Here is a 14,075-nt window from a genome sequence, read left to right as displayed (position 1 = left end):
TTTCTGAGATTAACATTTCTCACACCACTACCGCTTCTCAGTTTATTCTGATTCATTTCACCGTGTGCAGGTGTATGTGGCGGCAGGTACAGTCTACGGGCTTGAGGCTGAACTGGGGGATCTGGAGGAGTGTGCGCGCAGCATCAGTGGATCCACCACCGAAAGAGATCTCGCTCATCTGGAGGACCAGGTGGCCTCTGCAGCAGCCCAGGTGCAGCAGTCTGAGCTCCAGGTGCGTTCGGCCTGGACGCTGTGCTCTCTCTCTCTTTCTGAATCTCATCAGCAGCATCTCATAGCTCTGAAGACACAGTAACACTTGAGATAATGAGCAATATAGGTGTTGCAATCTTTGATCACCACAATGACTTTTTAAACATTTTTCCTACAATAGCTTGAATGTAAATCTACAAGCTTGCTTCATTTAGTATACGCAGATTCATGAATATGCTAATTAGCCCCGCCTCCATTCAATCACACGAGCTCAGACCTGATACACGTGCTCAACTTTACTGTAGTAAATGCTACATGATGGCAAGTGCAAATACTGGTTTAATTCAGCCATATATGTTTGAACCAGAAAATGATTCAGAAGAAGTGGAAGAGCAAATTATACAGGGTCATCTACAAGTCGATGTAGAAGTACTAGCAATAACATTTTACATCTGCAAAGCTTTACTGTACACATACTGTGTCATTTTCATATCTGCTTGCCTTGATCTGTGCTATTTTTTTCCAGGTTTCAGACATTTCCTCAAGAATTGCGGCTCTGAAAAATGCAGGTCTTAATGTAGCTCCACAGACACAATTTACCAAGGTCAACACTGTAAAAACCGAGGTATTGTCTTCATATTTAAGTAATATATTTATACAGACATTCTTACATGCTCATATGACTAATTATGACTATAACTGTCATAATATTTTTGTTTTAGACACAAACCATCGGCTCATCTCGGAAACTGAGGAGGCGACTGCCGGCACCTCCAGTACATGGTAAAAGCTAATCATAATCAATACTTACAATTGATATAATTGAAAGATGTTGCCTGTGTAATTAAAGGTGAAATGTGTAATCGTCTTAATTTAAAATTCTGCAGAAATTACACACTTAATCTTTAAATGTCTAATATTCAAAGGATTCATATATTCGAAGATGTCTGATGCTGACAATGATTTGAATCTCCCATTTTATACATTTCAGATAAAGAAGCATAAAGAGGATTGTAGGAGACGTCGGCAAGCTTCATCGCAAACTTAAAGGGTTAGTTCGCCCAAAAATGAAAATAATGTCATTTATTATTCACCCTCATGTCGTTCCACACCCTTAAGACCTTCATTCATCTTCAGAACACAAATTAAGACGTTTTGATTAAATCTGATGGCTCAGTGAGGCCTGCATTCACAGCAATGGTACTTTCTCTCTCAAGATCCAAGAAGGTACTTAAAACATATTTTAATCAGTTCATGTGAGTTCAGTGGTTCTTTCTTAATATTATAAAACGACAAGAACATTTTTGTGCGCCAAAAAATCAAAATAACAACTTTTCAACAATATCTATATGGGCTGATTTCAAAACACTGCTTCTGAGCTTTACGAATCGAATCAGTGATTCGGAGCACCAAAGTCACGTGATTTCAGCAGTTTAGCCGTTTGATAGGAGATCTGAGGAAGTACCATTGCTGGCAGATTCAAAATCAGATTTAATCGAAATATCTCAATTTGTCTTCTGAAGATGAATGAAGGTCTTACGGCTGTAGAACGACATGAGGGTGAGTAATAAATGACATTATTTTCATTTTTGGGTGAACTAACCCTTTAAATAACTTAATACCTAAAAAGCCACTGATCACATGTGCCTTGCTCATGGCTCATAGAAAATCTTTTATAAACTCTTGTGGGATAGATTCAAATAGACTCATGTATTGCTCATGCAGTAATGCCATATTACACAAACAAATAACTCTTGGATCAGGTTGCTTTATTACCTCTCTCTATACTAGTGTCTGAATTATTTAGAAATAGTTACTGTGAATGTAAGTTGTGAAATTACACAAAGATGTTGAGCTTTGTTTTGGCATTTTGACCATTACTGTGAATCAAACTCATCATTCAATTAAACCTTTAAAAAAAATTCTGGAACTGGAAGTACTGGGATAGTTCACCCAAAATTCTGTGATCATTTACTCACCCTCACCCTAACATGTTTGTAACCAAACTGTTTTGGTTACTATCGACTTCCATGATATGGACAATTTCTCAGAATATCTTTTATGCTTCACAGGTGAAAGAAAGAACTATCCCTTTAATTTCTCACTCACAAGATATAGATATATACAATGACTGCATCCGAAATGGCATACTCTTTTGAGTAGGTAGGTACTTATTTTGAATAAGTAATTGCGTACCAACCGGTAACAAAGTACGTTCTACAAAGTATAAATGTGTGTAGTATGAATGTAATCTGTATGTACTACATGCGCCATGTTGTCATTATCATGTGACCTACTAGCGTCAGTTGCGTTGCTTCACTGCCCCTCACAATTCCTCTCCTGTGGCCTCATGGGATAGTAAAGTGTCCATCGTATGCACACTTTAGAATGCTCTTTTATGAGTACTGTGAATTCGGACATACTTCTTTTCCAACATAATGTTTTTCGCCAACTGCATATAGTAGGAGAGTATGTGATTTCGGATGCAGGCAATGTTTTGCACATCTGACCAAATATTTCCTGCATTAATTTTTTTTTTTAACATGATTTCTCTGTCGGATTTATAGTAGACTATTCTAGCCATGTGTCAGCTATATGAATCACAGTCATGCAGAACATGAAACTTTATAATTGCTGATAGTGTAAATTTATGGTGTTAGATTTGATAATAGAGAGATTTACAAGCTATTGTAAAGACATTGATTTATTGTATATGTGTAAATGATCTGTGTAAATTAATAAATGGAATTTTTTAGTTTGATTATATTTAAATTATAGTACATTTTTTGTAGATTTATATAACCTGAACAATTTTATGGTGTTCATTTCCTGAAATCATCAATATATAATTTCAGTTGTTGAGATCTATATTTCTGGTTGGGAGTATTTCAGTTGTTCAGAGTAAAATATACAATTTAAAATACATTTTTCAAAGCACACAGATATTATGAGGACTGAGGCATGTTAAAGGGATAGTTCACCCAAAATTGTCATCATTTACTCACCCTCAAGTTGTTCTAAACCTGTAGGAGTTTATTTTAGATATTTTGGAGAACGTCAATAATCAAACAGTTGACAGTAGCCATTCACTTCCATAGTATTTTTTTAGTCAGTGGCTACCGTCAACTGTTTGATTATCACATTTCTTTAAAATGTCTTCTTTTGTGTTCAACAGAAGAAAGAAACTCATACAGGTTTAGAACAACATGAGGGTGAGTAAATGATGACAAAATGTTCATTTTTGGGTGAACTATTCCTTTATTGAGATTGCCTTGGATGTGCATGTGTGTGTTTTCTGAGTTTGATCATCTTGATCATTTCAAAGAACTATTGAAGGATTTTTCTTTATGACTGTACCTCATTGAAAACAACTAGGTTATCCAGAGTTATCCACAAGAATTTGGATTTATTGCGACCAGTTACACAAGAGTAAAAAGGTATTACTTATGTTGCATAAATACATATATCCTTCAGTCTTCCCTGTTTAACACAGGAAGTTCTATGAGGTGTTTGCAATACACAGGCTTTAATGACCCATCTGGTTTGAAGTGGGGCACCAACAAGAGCAAATCCCAGAAACATGATCGGGCCCTGGTAAAGAAGGAGCCCTTTAGAGAAAAATGAAAAGCTCAAATGTGAAGGTTTTTTCCTGAGCACTGCAATTCCATTGGCGTCACTGGGTTGGAAAAACGTTTATGTGTCCACATTGTTTACATTGCACTTTGGTGTGATGGTGCAATAGATCTCTCACATTTGTAGCACTCCCTGCTATAAGGTTAAACAAATACCACATTTATCCCAGCAGCCAGTGCAACTTCCTCTCAAAAACAGAGGAACTAATTCATAAACCACAGAATTCACATTAGCGGCGCTCCATGATCAGGAAACGTTCTCTTTGATCAGCAACAATAAATCCTTCCCTCTGGTCCGTCAGAAACAAGCTCTCTCTCCTGTCTGACACAAGAAAACTGTCTCTAGGTTCCATCATGATGAATCCTTCTTTGTCTTGTCCCATTGCCTCTACCTCTGCATATGACGGATGTCCTGAACCACGTCGAAATTTCATGGCAGGCCAGTGTGTTGGTCGTCTCTAGATATCAAGAACAAAATGACAACATTTTCAGAGCACCTACAAATAATTACATTTGAAGGCTTGTTTTATATACATACACTACCGTTCAAAAGCTTCGGGTTGGTAAGATGTTTTAAAAGTTTTTGAAAGAAGTCTCTTTTGCTCAAGGCTACATTTATTTGACAAAAATACAGTAAAAACATTAATACTGTGAAATATTAAAATAGCTGAATTGTCAGCAGTCTTCAGTGTCACGTTATCCTTCACAAAGCATTCTAATATTTTGATTTGGTGCTCAAGAAACATTTTGTATTATTATCAATGTTGAAAACAGTTGTGCTTTTTTCTGTGGGGTATTTTGAGCTGAAACTTCACAGACACATTCTGGAGACACCAGAGACTTATATTACATCTTGTAAAAGGGGCATTATATGTCCCCTTTAAAGCTCACCTCTATGAAGAAGAGACTGGCGCTGGAAGTGGGATGGTAGTACATGTATATTGTGGCCAACACAGCAACCACCATGAGGACCATGGTTACGAGGATGCCAATGAGCAGACCGGTCTGCATCTGCTCCTCTCGCTGTTTCTCTGTAATTTCCATCTGAGAGTCTGAAAGAGAAGAGGATATTTACACCAGTTTGTAAAGAACATCAATTACAACTACATTTTTACGTTTTCCAAAAGAAATGTGAGTGGCACTTGCCCAAATGCCACAATGTCAGGGTGTTCTGGGCTTTGCTGCAGTATCTGATTGATTGTATTAAAGGGATAGTTCACCCAAAAATGAAAATTTGATGTTTATCTGCTTACCCCCAGCACATCCAAGATGTTGGTTACTTTTATTCTCCAGTAGAACACAAATGATGATTTTTAACTCCAACCATTGCCGTCTGTCAGCCGAATAATGGGAGTGAATGGGAACTTGGATCAATAAGGGTCGAAAAACCTTGCATAGACAAATCCAAATTAAACCCTGTGGCTCATGACGGCACATTGATGTCCTAAGACACGAAACGATCGGTTTGTGTGAGAAACTGAACAGTATTTATATCATTTTTTACCTCTAAAACACCACTATGTCCAACTGCGTTCAGCATTCGTTTAGTGAGGTCTGATCACGCTCTGACAGTGGCAGTGATGTCTCGTGCTTATACTTCAATGAGAGCAAGACATCACTGCCGCTGTCAGAGCGCGATCAGACCACACTAAGCGAGTGGACATAGTGGTGTTTTAGAGGTAAAAAATGATATAAATACTGTTCGGTTTCTCGCACAAACTGATCGTTTCGTGTCTTAGGACATCAATGTGTCGTCACGAGCCACAGGGTTTAATTTGGATTTGTCTGTGCAAGGTTTTTCGACCCTTATTGATCCAAGTTCCCATTCACTCCCATTATTCGGCTGACAGACGGTTCTCAAACGGTTGGAGTTAAAAATCATCATTTGTGTTCCACTGAAGAATAAAAATAACCTACATCTTGGATGCGCTGGGGGTAATTTTCATTTTTGGGTGAAGTATCTATCCCTTTAAGGCTTAAAGGCACAGTTCACCCCAAAACATTTACTCATACTAATATAATTTCAAAACTTCTGTGGAATATGAACAAAGATATTTTGAGAAATATCTTTAGAAAAGAAAATAGAAAAATAGAAAGAAAAAAAAAAAAATCTCAATACACAGTAAGTTTGTGGGCGCCCAATCATTCAGATTTCGATATTAGGGTGAGTAAATGATAGAATTAATATTTTGGTAAATTATGCCTTTAAGAAGCTTTCTTTTCACCATCTTACAAGGAACTAATATAACACTTGTGAAGGCAGAATTAACAGGCCAGTTCAAAATATATGTGGTAAATGATGACAGATTTTGACAGAATTTTCATTTTTGGGTAAATTATGCATTTAAGAAGCTTTGTTTGCTTCAGGAACTTCAAAGTAACATGCAGCACAGAAACCAAAAGTACAGATACAAATGTTGGAAGTTTGTTCTGCAGATGAAAGGTCAATTTTGCATTATGGATTAAGTGCCATGTTGAAAAAGGTTATAGCCTGAAGGAAGAAGCAGTGCAGGTGTTGATTTTATTTATTTATTTTTTTGGGTTTTATAGCTCTTATAATTGGTCTCATTTGGAGACCTCATTTGGAAGCAAGGCATACAGTTGAAAAAATAACCTCTCAATGATCTCCATGATGTAATAAAACTGATACATACCATCAGTGAGGAAGCTGGTAGGAAGGTTTCTTATGAATAAGGGTGTGCTGGTGATCTTGGTGGTGAGCGTGGAGGCTGATGTGGTTGTTGATGTTGTTGTAGTTAGAGATACTGCTGTGACTCCTGTCTGCACCGCTGGAGTGCTGCTTTTAATGATGGGCTGTTTTCTGTCACAGCTCTGGTTCTTTGTCTTAAAATACATCCACAACAAGTCAGTAAAAATGGGGGACATTGGACGATTTATATATATATATATGTATGATATATATATATTCACCTCACTTAAGCACCCACTGTCAACCCAGTCCTGACGATACTGGTCAAAACCACTGGAACATCTGGAGAAGAAACAATTTGCAGCTGTTGAGTAAATGTAGAGTTGAAGCACACTGCACTGTATCTATCTGGCTTTTCACATCAAAAATACAAGTGAACCAAGCGTATACCTCTGTAAGCGACTACACCAACTACAGTTAAATCCGATCTGAGCCGTAACACACATCTCACAGCTGGAGAACTGAAGGCAGGCTGACAGCAGGAGGAGGAACAGAGCAACGTTTTAACAAAGAAGTGAAAGACATGGGTACTACTTTGTAAATGTACTGAAGTCAAACATGGAAAACAACAGTTACAGAATCTTTTAAACACAATGCCAGTACTGGAATAATATCAGTCCTGGTTGTAGGGGAAAATATTAACAAAACTTTCTAAGCACCACTATTTTCCGTGAATGAAGTGTATTCGGTCTAAGCTGAATCTAGATCTGTCAGCAGTTCAGACTCACTTGGTAGAGGAAGCATCTCAACACCAGTGCCGGTCATGATCTTGGATTTTAAGAGCTCTACCCGATGATATTCGTATATTGTTCTTCTTCGAACATCTGTCATGAAAATAAAAAACAAAAGAATGGAAGATCATTATCATTATTGTTAACTAAAACTGTTAAAAATAATTTTCATTATTTGAAATAAAGCTGAAATAAAATATAAATGTATAATAAGTTAGTGCATTAACTGACAATAAGCAATGCATTTGTTACAATATTTATTATTCTTAAGGCTGATTTATACTTCTGCGTCGAGGCTATGCGTAGCCTACGACGTAGCCTGACGTGTCGTGCACCTCTTCAAAAATGTAACAACGCGTCAATTCTATGCGGACCGCAAGCGCTCTGATTGTTCTGCTAGAACCCCTCCCTCGGGTCAAAAAACTGAGAAGGAGGTCTCTGCGGAACAAAAAGGGGCGGTTCCCAACTTTGGGGTGTTGTCACACTGGAATAGGTGTTTTTCAACCTCTTTACCTGATTTGCTCAAATCGAGTGGGAGATTTCCGGAAAAACAATAAGGGATATGTATTGTATATGAATGTAAGTGTATTGTTTAAGTTGTTTAACAGTTGTTTAACGTTTCTTTTGTGTGAATAAGCTTGCTAGCTTGTTGTAAAAAGCTCCAAGCAATCTTCCACTCACTTCTAGCGATAACTATTATTAGCTAACATTCGCTATTCTATTTGATGTATCTGTTAGTCACTTGATTTGTTTTAGTTTTGCCATTAGGTTGTGGCTACAGTGTCCGTGGTCAATAAAATGATTATAAAGTTTAAAGGGTTCAGAGTCATCATTTCAGGTTAACAAATTTTTTTTAAAGCTTACACAAGGTCAGTAAGTAGTCTCATTAATGCATATAAAGCTTATAGCTACTTATACAATATACGCTGAGGCAGTCATATGTTTCTGTGTGGTTGATAGCCTATAAAAAACAATTACACTTAAAATTAAAGTTAATTATATTACAAGCACTGTCTAGCCTACGTATTCGCCGACATAGTGCTATAATGATATAGTGCAGTGGTTATGTCATTTTAATATATATATATATTTATTTATTTATATATATAGCTTTTATGACAAAGGTTTACACTATGCACGTGAAATTTGGCATGTGAGAGATTAAATAAAATAGGCTGTTGGTCGCGTGCCTGCTCTTCTGCGTTATTCATATCGAAGAGCATTAATTATTAAGGCGATCTAGCCTTAAGAAACTATTTGAGGTGAAAAAGGTGAAGAGGTGAAAAAATACCGTAGTAATTTATAGTAAATACTATAGTGTTTTTGAACCATACTTAAATTATTTTGTTGTGGTAATTATATAGGCTATTGCTGTGGTAATATAACAACTATAGTAACATAAACAAATTACGTTACCCAATACTGTAGGCTACTAAGTTTTTCTTTAAACTATATTATACTACAATACACGCAGTTTACTGTAGTAAAAACTAAAGTATACTACAGCCTATGCTGTAGCATTCATTAACAAAGTGTTGTAAATACTATAATATACAGTATACTACAATTTACTGGTTCAAAAACACTATTTACTATCAATTACTATAGTATTTTTTCACCCCATGTCCAACCCAATGACGCCGATTGTTCAGACAAATGACTATTTGTCTATATAAAATATAGACTATATAGCCATACTGTGACAAAATTACATCCCGTGTCATTATAATTCGTAGTCTAGTTTATGCATAATAATAATAATAATAATAATAATAATAAAATAAATAAATAAATAACTAGCAATAAAAAAACGGAGTAGGCTAATAAAACTTGCATAAATCATATATTTCACCCTCTCGAGCTATAAGCTACAGGTCCTGTAAAATAGTTAATACTCTTCAAAATAAATGAATGTATTATAGTAAAATGTTTCCATATATCTAGGCAGGCACTCGGGAAAAACGCATAGTTTCCCTGTTACGGAAGTCAAGCATGCAGCAATATTTTATTTATTTTTCATTATCTCGGCATAATTGTTTCTCGGGATCTAAACATTAAAAAAGTAGTTGTGATCATAAGAAAACAAGCAAAAAAATAAAATAATAATGAATGGCCTTTCAAGGCTTCCATACTTTAAAAAAAAAACGCCTATCCCGGCTTCCGTACTTTTTTGGTTGGATCGTTATAAACACATCTCTCAGTTAGAAAACACCCCAAAATTGGGAGACGCCCCTCTTTTGTTCCGCAGAGACCTATACTTGAAAAAACTGGCGCGGAGCACTCGGAGAAGAGCGAGTATAAATCGGCCTTTAATGTTGGCTAATTTCTGTCTTGACAACGCTCTGAGTGTTTGGATATGACAATGTTAATATGTTCTGTCTTGGTCTAGATAGCGTGGTTAATGTTTATAGGATTGTCAATGAATCGGATGCTAAATATAATTTTGGCTTTAATAAGATTTTCCCAATAAATAAGCAAGAATAAACCTGGTGTCCTACATGATTCCTGTTCTTTCCAACAACAAAGCACTTGAATGCGACAAGCTCGTAATCACGATTTCAGAAGTGGGAAGTAGAACATTTCTGATTGCATGTAAAGGCAGCATTGTTACCGCCAATATACACGACATGCTGCCTGCTGCAGTACAGTAGCATACATGAATTACCCGTAGCAGATCTATACAGGTGGAGCTGGGGAAGGTGGAGGTTTTTTGAAAGCACGCTGCAAACTGCTACAACAGACTCTGACCCTGAGTATTTGACTCTGAGTATTTGAAAGTTGATCAGCGAGCTCATTGGCTATTGATACTGCAGAAACCAATCAGCTGTGTGATGTGAGTCAAGGCGCTATCGGCCTGCGCCATCTAGAGTACGCCACAGAACTTTGTATAAAAAAAAAATAAAAAATACAACTCTTCATTGTTAGCTCATGTTATAGCTCAGGTTCATTAAATATTGGAAATAAAGACAAAATCACATAAAATTAACAAGAAAACTGAAAATATAAAAATAAAAGCTAATTCAAAATATTAATAAATACTATGACAGTATGTAAATAATACTAAAATAACACAGTTGAAGGCAGAATTAACAGGTCAATTTAGAAAATATATGCAAAGAGAAGTATTATTCAAGAAGAGTTACTTACTGGGAAGCTGTTCAATCTTATGGAGGACCACAAATGCATCAGAGAGCCCGACTTTCACAGGATGATTCACTGAGCTGATCTTACTAGTATCAGTGGGAACCTAAAAGCGGATGAATGCCCACAATCAAACACTGCATCATCTACACCATTAAAGTGATGACAGCTGTAAAATCCATGAAGTATAAAAAAAAAAAAAAAAAAAAAATCAACCTCTTTATATGCAAAGGTGATTCTTCCATTGTTGTATAAAGCTGCCTGGAAGGTGAAACTGCCGAGATGAAATGCATCCTGGAGATACACACGGTCCCACTGCACAACAAGAGCTGTGCCTAACAGAAAGGAAGTAGATTAATAATACAGCCAATTAATAAATATAACACATTCTACAATGCAAGCAAATAAGTCTGTTCCATTTTTACCATTATCACAGTACATGACTGTTGAATTCTGTGAGATGCTGAGGTCAAAATTAGCCATGAGGGGAGCGATGTACTGAGTAGCAGTCAGCATTTTGTGGATAACATCTCCAGTGTAGATGAAACCTGAATAGAAATTAAATAGATGTAAAATATATGCTAACATTCAAAGGCTTGGGGTCAATAAGATTTTTTTTTAAAAGAAAGTAATACTTTTATTCAGCAAGGATTGATCAAAAGTGACAGTAAAGACATTTATAATTAGGGCTGCACGATTAATCGCATGCTATTCTCACGCGCATTTCGTCAGTAAAGCCGGTTCCCTGATTACCGCTAAATCGCCATCACCTGTTTTTAAACGGAGCGCCTTTTAATAGACGGAGCCGTAGTTCACGGACAAGCCACGCAATATCGCGTTCATTATCGCAGGCGATTCATCTGCGATATGAACGCAATATTGCGTGGCTTTTCAGTGACCTACGGCTCCGTCTATTAAATGCCGCTTCATTTGAAAGCAGGTGATGGCGATTTAGCGGTAATCAGGGAACCGGCTTTACTGACGAAATGCGCGTGAGAATAGCATGCGATTAATCGTGCAGCCCTATTTATAATGTTACAAAAAAAATGATTTCAATTAAATATTTTCAACATTGAAATGTTTCTGAGCACCAAATCAGCATATTAGAATGTAAAACTGGAAATCGGTGTCATGTTTAAGATTATATATATATATGTATGTATATAAAAAATATTAAAAAGTTAAATTAAAATATATTTGTAAAAAATATTAAAATCAAAAAAAAAAAAAAAATCACTCATTTGTTTTGGACTTACCCCCTGTTGCAACATGTATTTCCCTCAATGAATGTCCATAGAAAGGGAAATCGAAGGACAGATTCACTTTCTAGAAAAAACAAAACAAAAACAACTCAACTAAATTTCATTATGTGCACAAAAACGAGTGACAGTTCCAAAAATTACCTTAAGAAAACTTTGTAGCTGACGTACCAAAGTTTGTCGATGTGTGTTGGAGAGAATTTCATGAACTGTTCCCATGTTCATTTGCTCAATATTTACCCACAAATCCTTGCCTGCACTGTCTGTGGGCCCATAGAATTTGGATGTGTAGTAGACATGATCCATATCTCTCTGATGAACAAATATACATGTTATTTCAGATGCGTATATGAGAACATATATATGAGATACAGTAGTACAATCCTGGATGCTCACCTTAATGGATAAGTTGTCATGACTGTCGTTTGTCACAACGTCAGGAAAGCGCTCTGAATCTAATCTGCTGTGCATTTCATAGCGCTCCAGATCCTGGTTCTGATTGATCTCTTCCACAGATTTGGACGAGAGCATCCATCTCCTCCATCTTTTATTGTAAAGCTTGAGGTTTACACCAGCACTCTCTTGCTTGGAGAGCCTCTCAAAGGTGAAGTGAGAGACACCTGATGAATTAAGATTATTCACACCATTTTACATGCATTGTCAGTGTTGCTATGCAAAGAGATTCAGTAATAAATTTCAGATAAAACAGAAGTTACTTTTAGCTGTTTTGATAACTGAAGAATGTAACATTGACAAGGATTTTTAGCAGCTGTGGGAGTCGATGGATGCAAATGACCCGTAATGCAAATAAACACAGTTCCTCACATCCTGCAGTGACAGGAGTGTGTCCAAAGTACTTCTTTCACAGGAGAGGGTGAAACATGCTCAGAATTCCTCATAGTGCTGGACGGGGAGAGTGTGAGGGCAGGGCAGTGTTTTGACTGGGGTAACACTTTCCTCTGTCCTTCTCATTTGAATTCTGCCAACATTACTTCTACACCTATAATATCTCCAATCTAATCTGCTATTAATGACAGAACATCATGCAATAAAAGCTTCCTGATGAAATCCTTCATCTCATGCACAAAGGTGCACTCTTTTCCTGTTTGGCAATGTAACTAAGTGACATGCCCTCTGGTCTGTCACATTTATTTTCAACATGCTGACAGAGATCGCAGGGTAGAGTGAGCAGGCATGTGCCAAAAAATGGTCTGCATGGGTAGCTACTTGATGAGTAAAAAGATATGAGGGTAAAAATTATTTTAGATTTTTTTTTTGGTCTGGATCTCAAAAATATAGGAAATCAATAAAAAAATAAAAATAAAAATTCATACAGTCAATTTCTGAATTAAGTCATTTGTATGGTGCTAAACAAAGTATCTAGGTGGTCTGTTTTGAGATACTTTACACATATTTCATTGTTATCTTCTAGGTTAAATCATTGTAGATTTACTAATAGGGCTGGAACGTTTCAATTAAATTTCAACATTTATTTTTGAAGCAAATTTAAAGACAGACGTTGATCCAAAGTGCGGTACAAACTGTCGTAACATAAAATGAAACAAAGCCCTTAACCCAATAAAAAATAAGAGACCTAGTCAGTATTAAAAGCCACAGATAATGCTTTTAAGTGCAGATTTAACACATGAAAATTAATCTTTCTAGTTTGCCAGTGAGTTCAAAAGCAACATTTGTGAGTAAAGCGTTGCATTAGTAATTAATTTACCTCAGTTTACGTGAAGTGAGAATACCATTTTTAAATTCAGAATCACATTAACTCTTATTCCATATTTTTGACGACGAAATGAAAACATGCTAAATAAATTAATGACTTACCATTAGATGGCAATTCCTGAAGGGTAAATTTAACCTGAATAACTGCGAAAATCCCGAAGAAAATATGTGGTCCTGCCGGTAGTGCCATAACCAACTACATTTAAATTGTCTTTGCACAATAATATCGAGGGAGAACCCTAATAAGATGTTGAACTGCACGCGAGCGACGCGCGTAATCCGGCACGTTCAGCTCCGAACACACCCACGCGAGACTGTCCAGTGACGTGCGTACCAGATAGCAACTTTGTGACGGCCCAAATCTGACCCACGTCTGCCACGCGTGGTATGATGATTTGGGCCACACGTGGTGTGGAATGATGGCACTTGGGCGGACCGGTCTGTTTGCCACATCTGCCACAAGCAGGACATAGCAATGTCAGGCAAAAGCAAAGAAATAAACCAGGACTTGACCTTATCTGAGCCACAAAATCGTTATATATTATTTATAGAATCCTCTTAGCATTCACAACACTGTTAACAAGCAGAATCACTGATGGAAAGAAGAAACAGAAAAAAGAGACAAACAGAAACACAAGAGCTACAACTGAATTCAGCC

At 36.7% G+C, this 14,075-nt stretch overlaps 2 protein-coding genes across 6 annotated transcripts in view; one reads left to right on the top strand and one right to left on the bottom strand.

Annotated features, from left to right (window-relative positions):
- The window catches only part of myripa (myosin VIIA and Rab interacting protein a), a 30,244-nt gene extending 28,901 nt beyond the window's left edge, over nucleotides 1-1,343 (top strand). For 3 of the 4 annotated variants that reach the window (XM_048163217.1, XM_048163214.1, XM_048163215.1), the window contains 4 exons: nucleotides 71-232; nucleotides 737-835; nucleotides 933-993; nucleotides 1,202-1,343. In XM_048163217.1, the coding sequence (XP_048019174.1) occupies nucleotides 71-232; nucleotides 737-835; nucleotides 933-993; nucleotides 1,202-1,215 (336 nt within the window). In that variant the 3' untranslated portion in view covers nucleotides 1,216-1,343. The remainder of the gene's footprint in view (nucleotides 1-70; nucleotides 233-736; nucleotides 836-932; nucleotides 994-1,201) is intronic. The other variant, XM_048163216.1, reaches the window with a different exon arrangement.
- A 2,253-nt stretch (nucleotides 1,344-3,596) lies between these two features.
- plxdc2a (plexin domain containing 2a) lies at nucleotides 3,597-13,929 on the bottom strand. 2 transcript variants are annotated; one of them, XM_048164569.1, is made up of 13 exons: nucleotides 13,520-13,929; nucleotides 12,080-12,303; nucleotides 11,828-11,995; nucleotides 11,681-11,750; nucleotides 10,850-10,972; nucleotides 10,641-10,759; nucleotides 10,431-10,530; nucleotides 7,281-7,376; nucleotides 6,943-7,024; nucleotides 6,774-6,834; nucleotides 6,497-6,686; nucleotides 4,734-4,894; nucleotides 3,597-4,300 (listed from the first exon to the last, which is right to left on the bottom strand). In XM_048164569.1, the coding sequence occupies exons 1-13, from the start codon at nucleotides 13,605-13,607 to the stop codon at nucleotides 4,073-4,075; spliced, it is 1,710 nt and encodes a 569-aa protein (XP_048020526.1). In that variant the 5' UTR covers nucleotides 13,608-13,929; the 3' UTR covers nucleotides 3,597-4,072. The 2 variants fall into 2 exon arrangements, with proteins under 2 accessions (XP_048020526.1, XP_048020527.1); XM_048164570.1 differs by having other exon boundaries at nucleotides 11,855-11,995.
- Between the last annotated feature and the right edge of the window lie 146 nt (nucleotides 13,930-14,075).

Source organism: Megalobrama amblycephala, linkage group LG17 (genome assembly GCF_018812025.1).
Source record: "Megalobrama amblycephala isolate DHTTF-2021 linkage group LG17, ASM1881202v1, whole genome shotgun sequence".
Classification (NCBI taxonomy): domain Eukaryota; kingdom Metazoa; phylum Chordata; class Actinopteri; order Cypriniformes; family Xenocyprididae; genus Megalobrama; species Megalobrama amblycephala.
The sequence above is the reverse complement of the archived record's forward strand: the minus strand, read 5'-3'. Positions and strand labels throughout refer to the sequence as shown.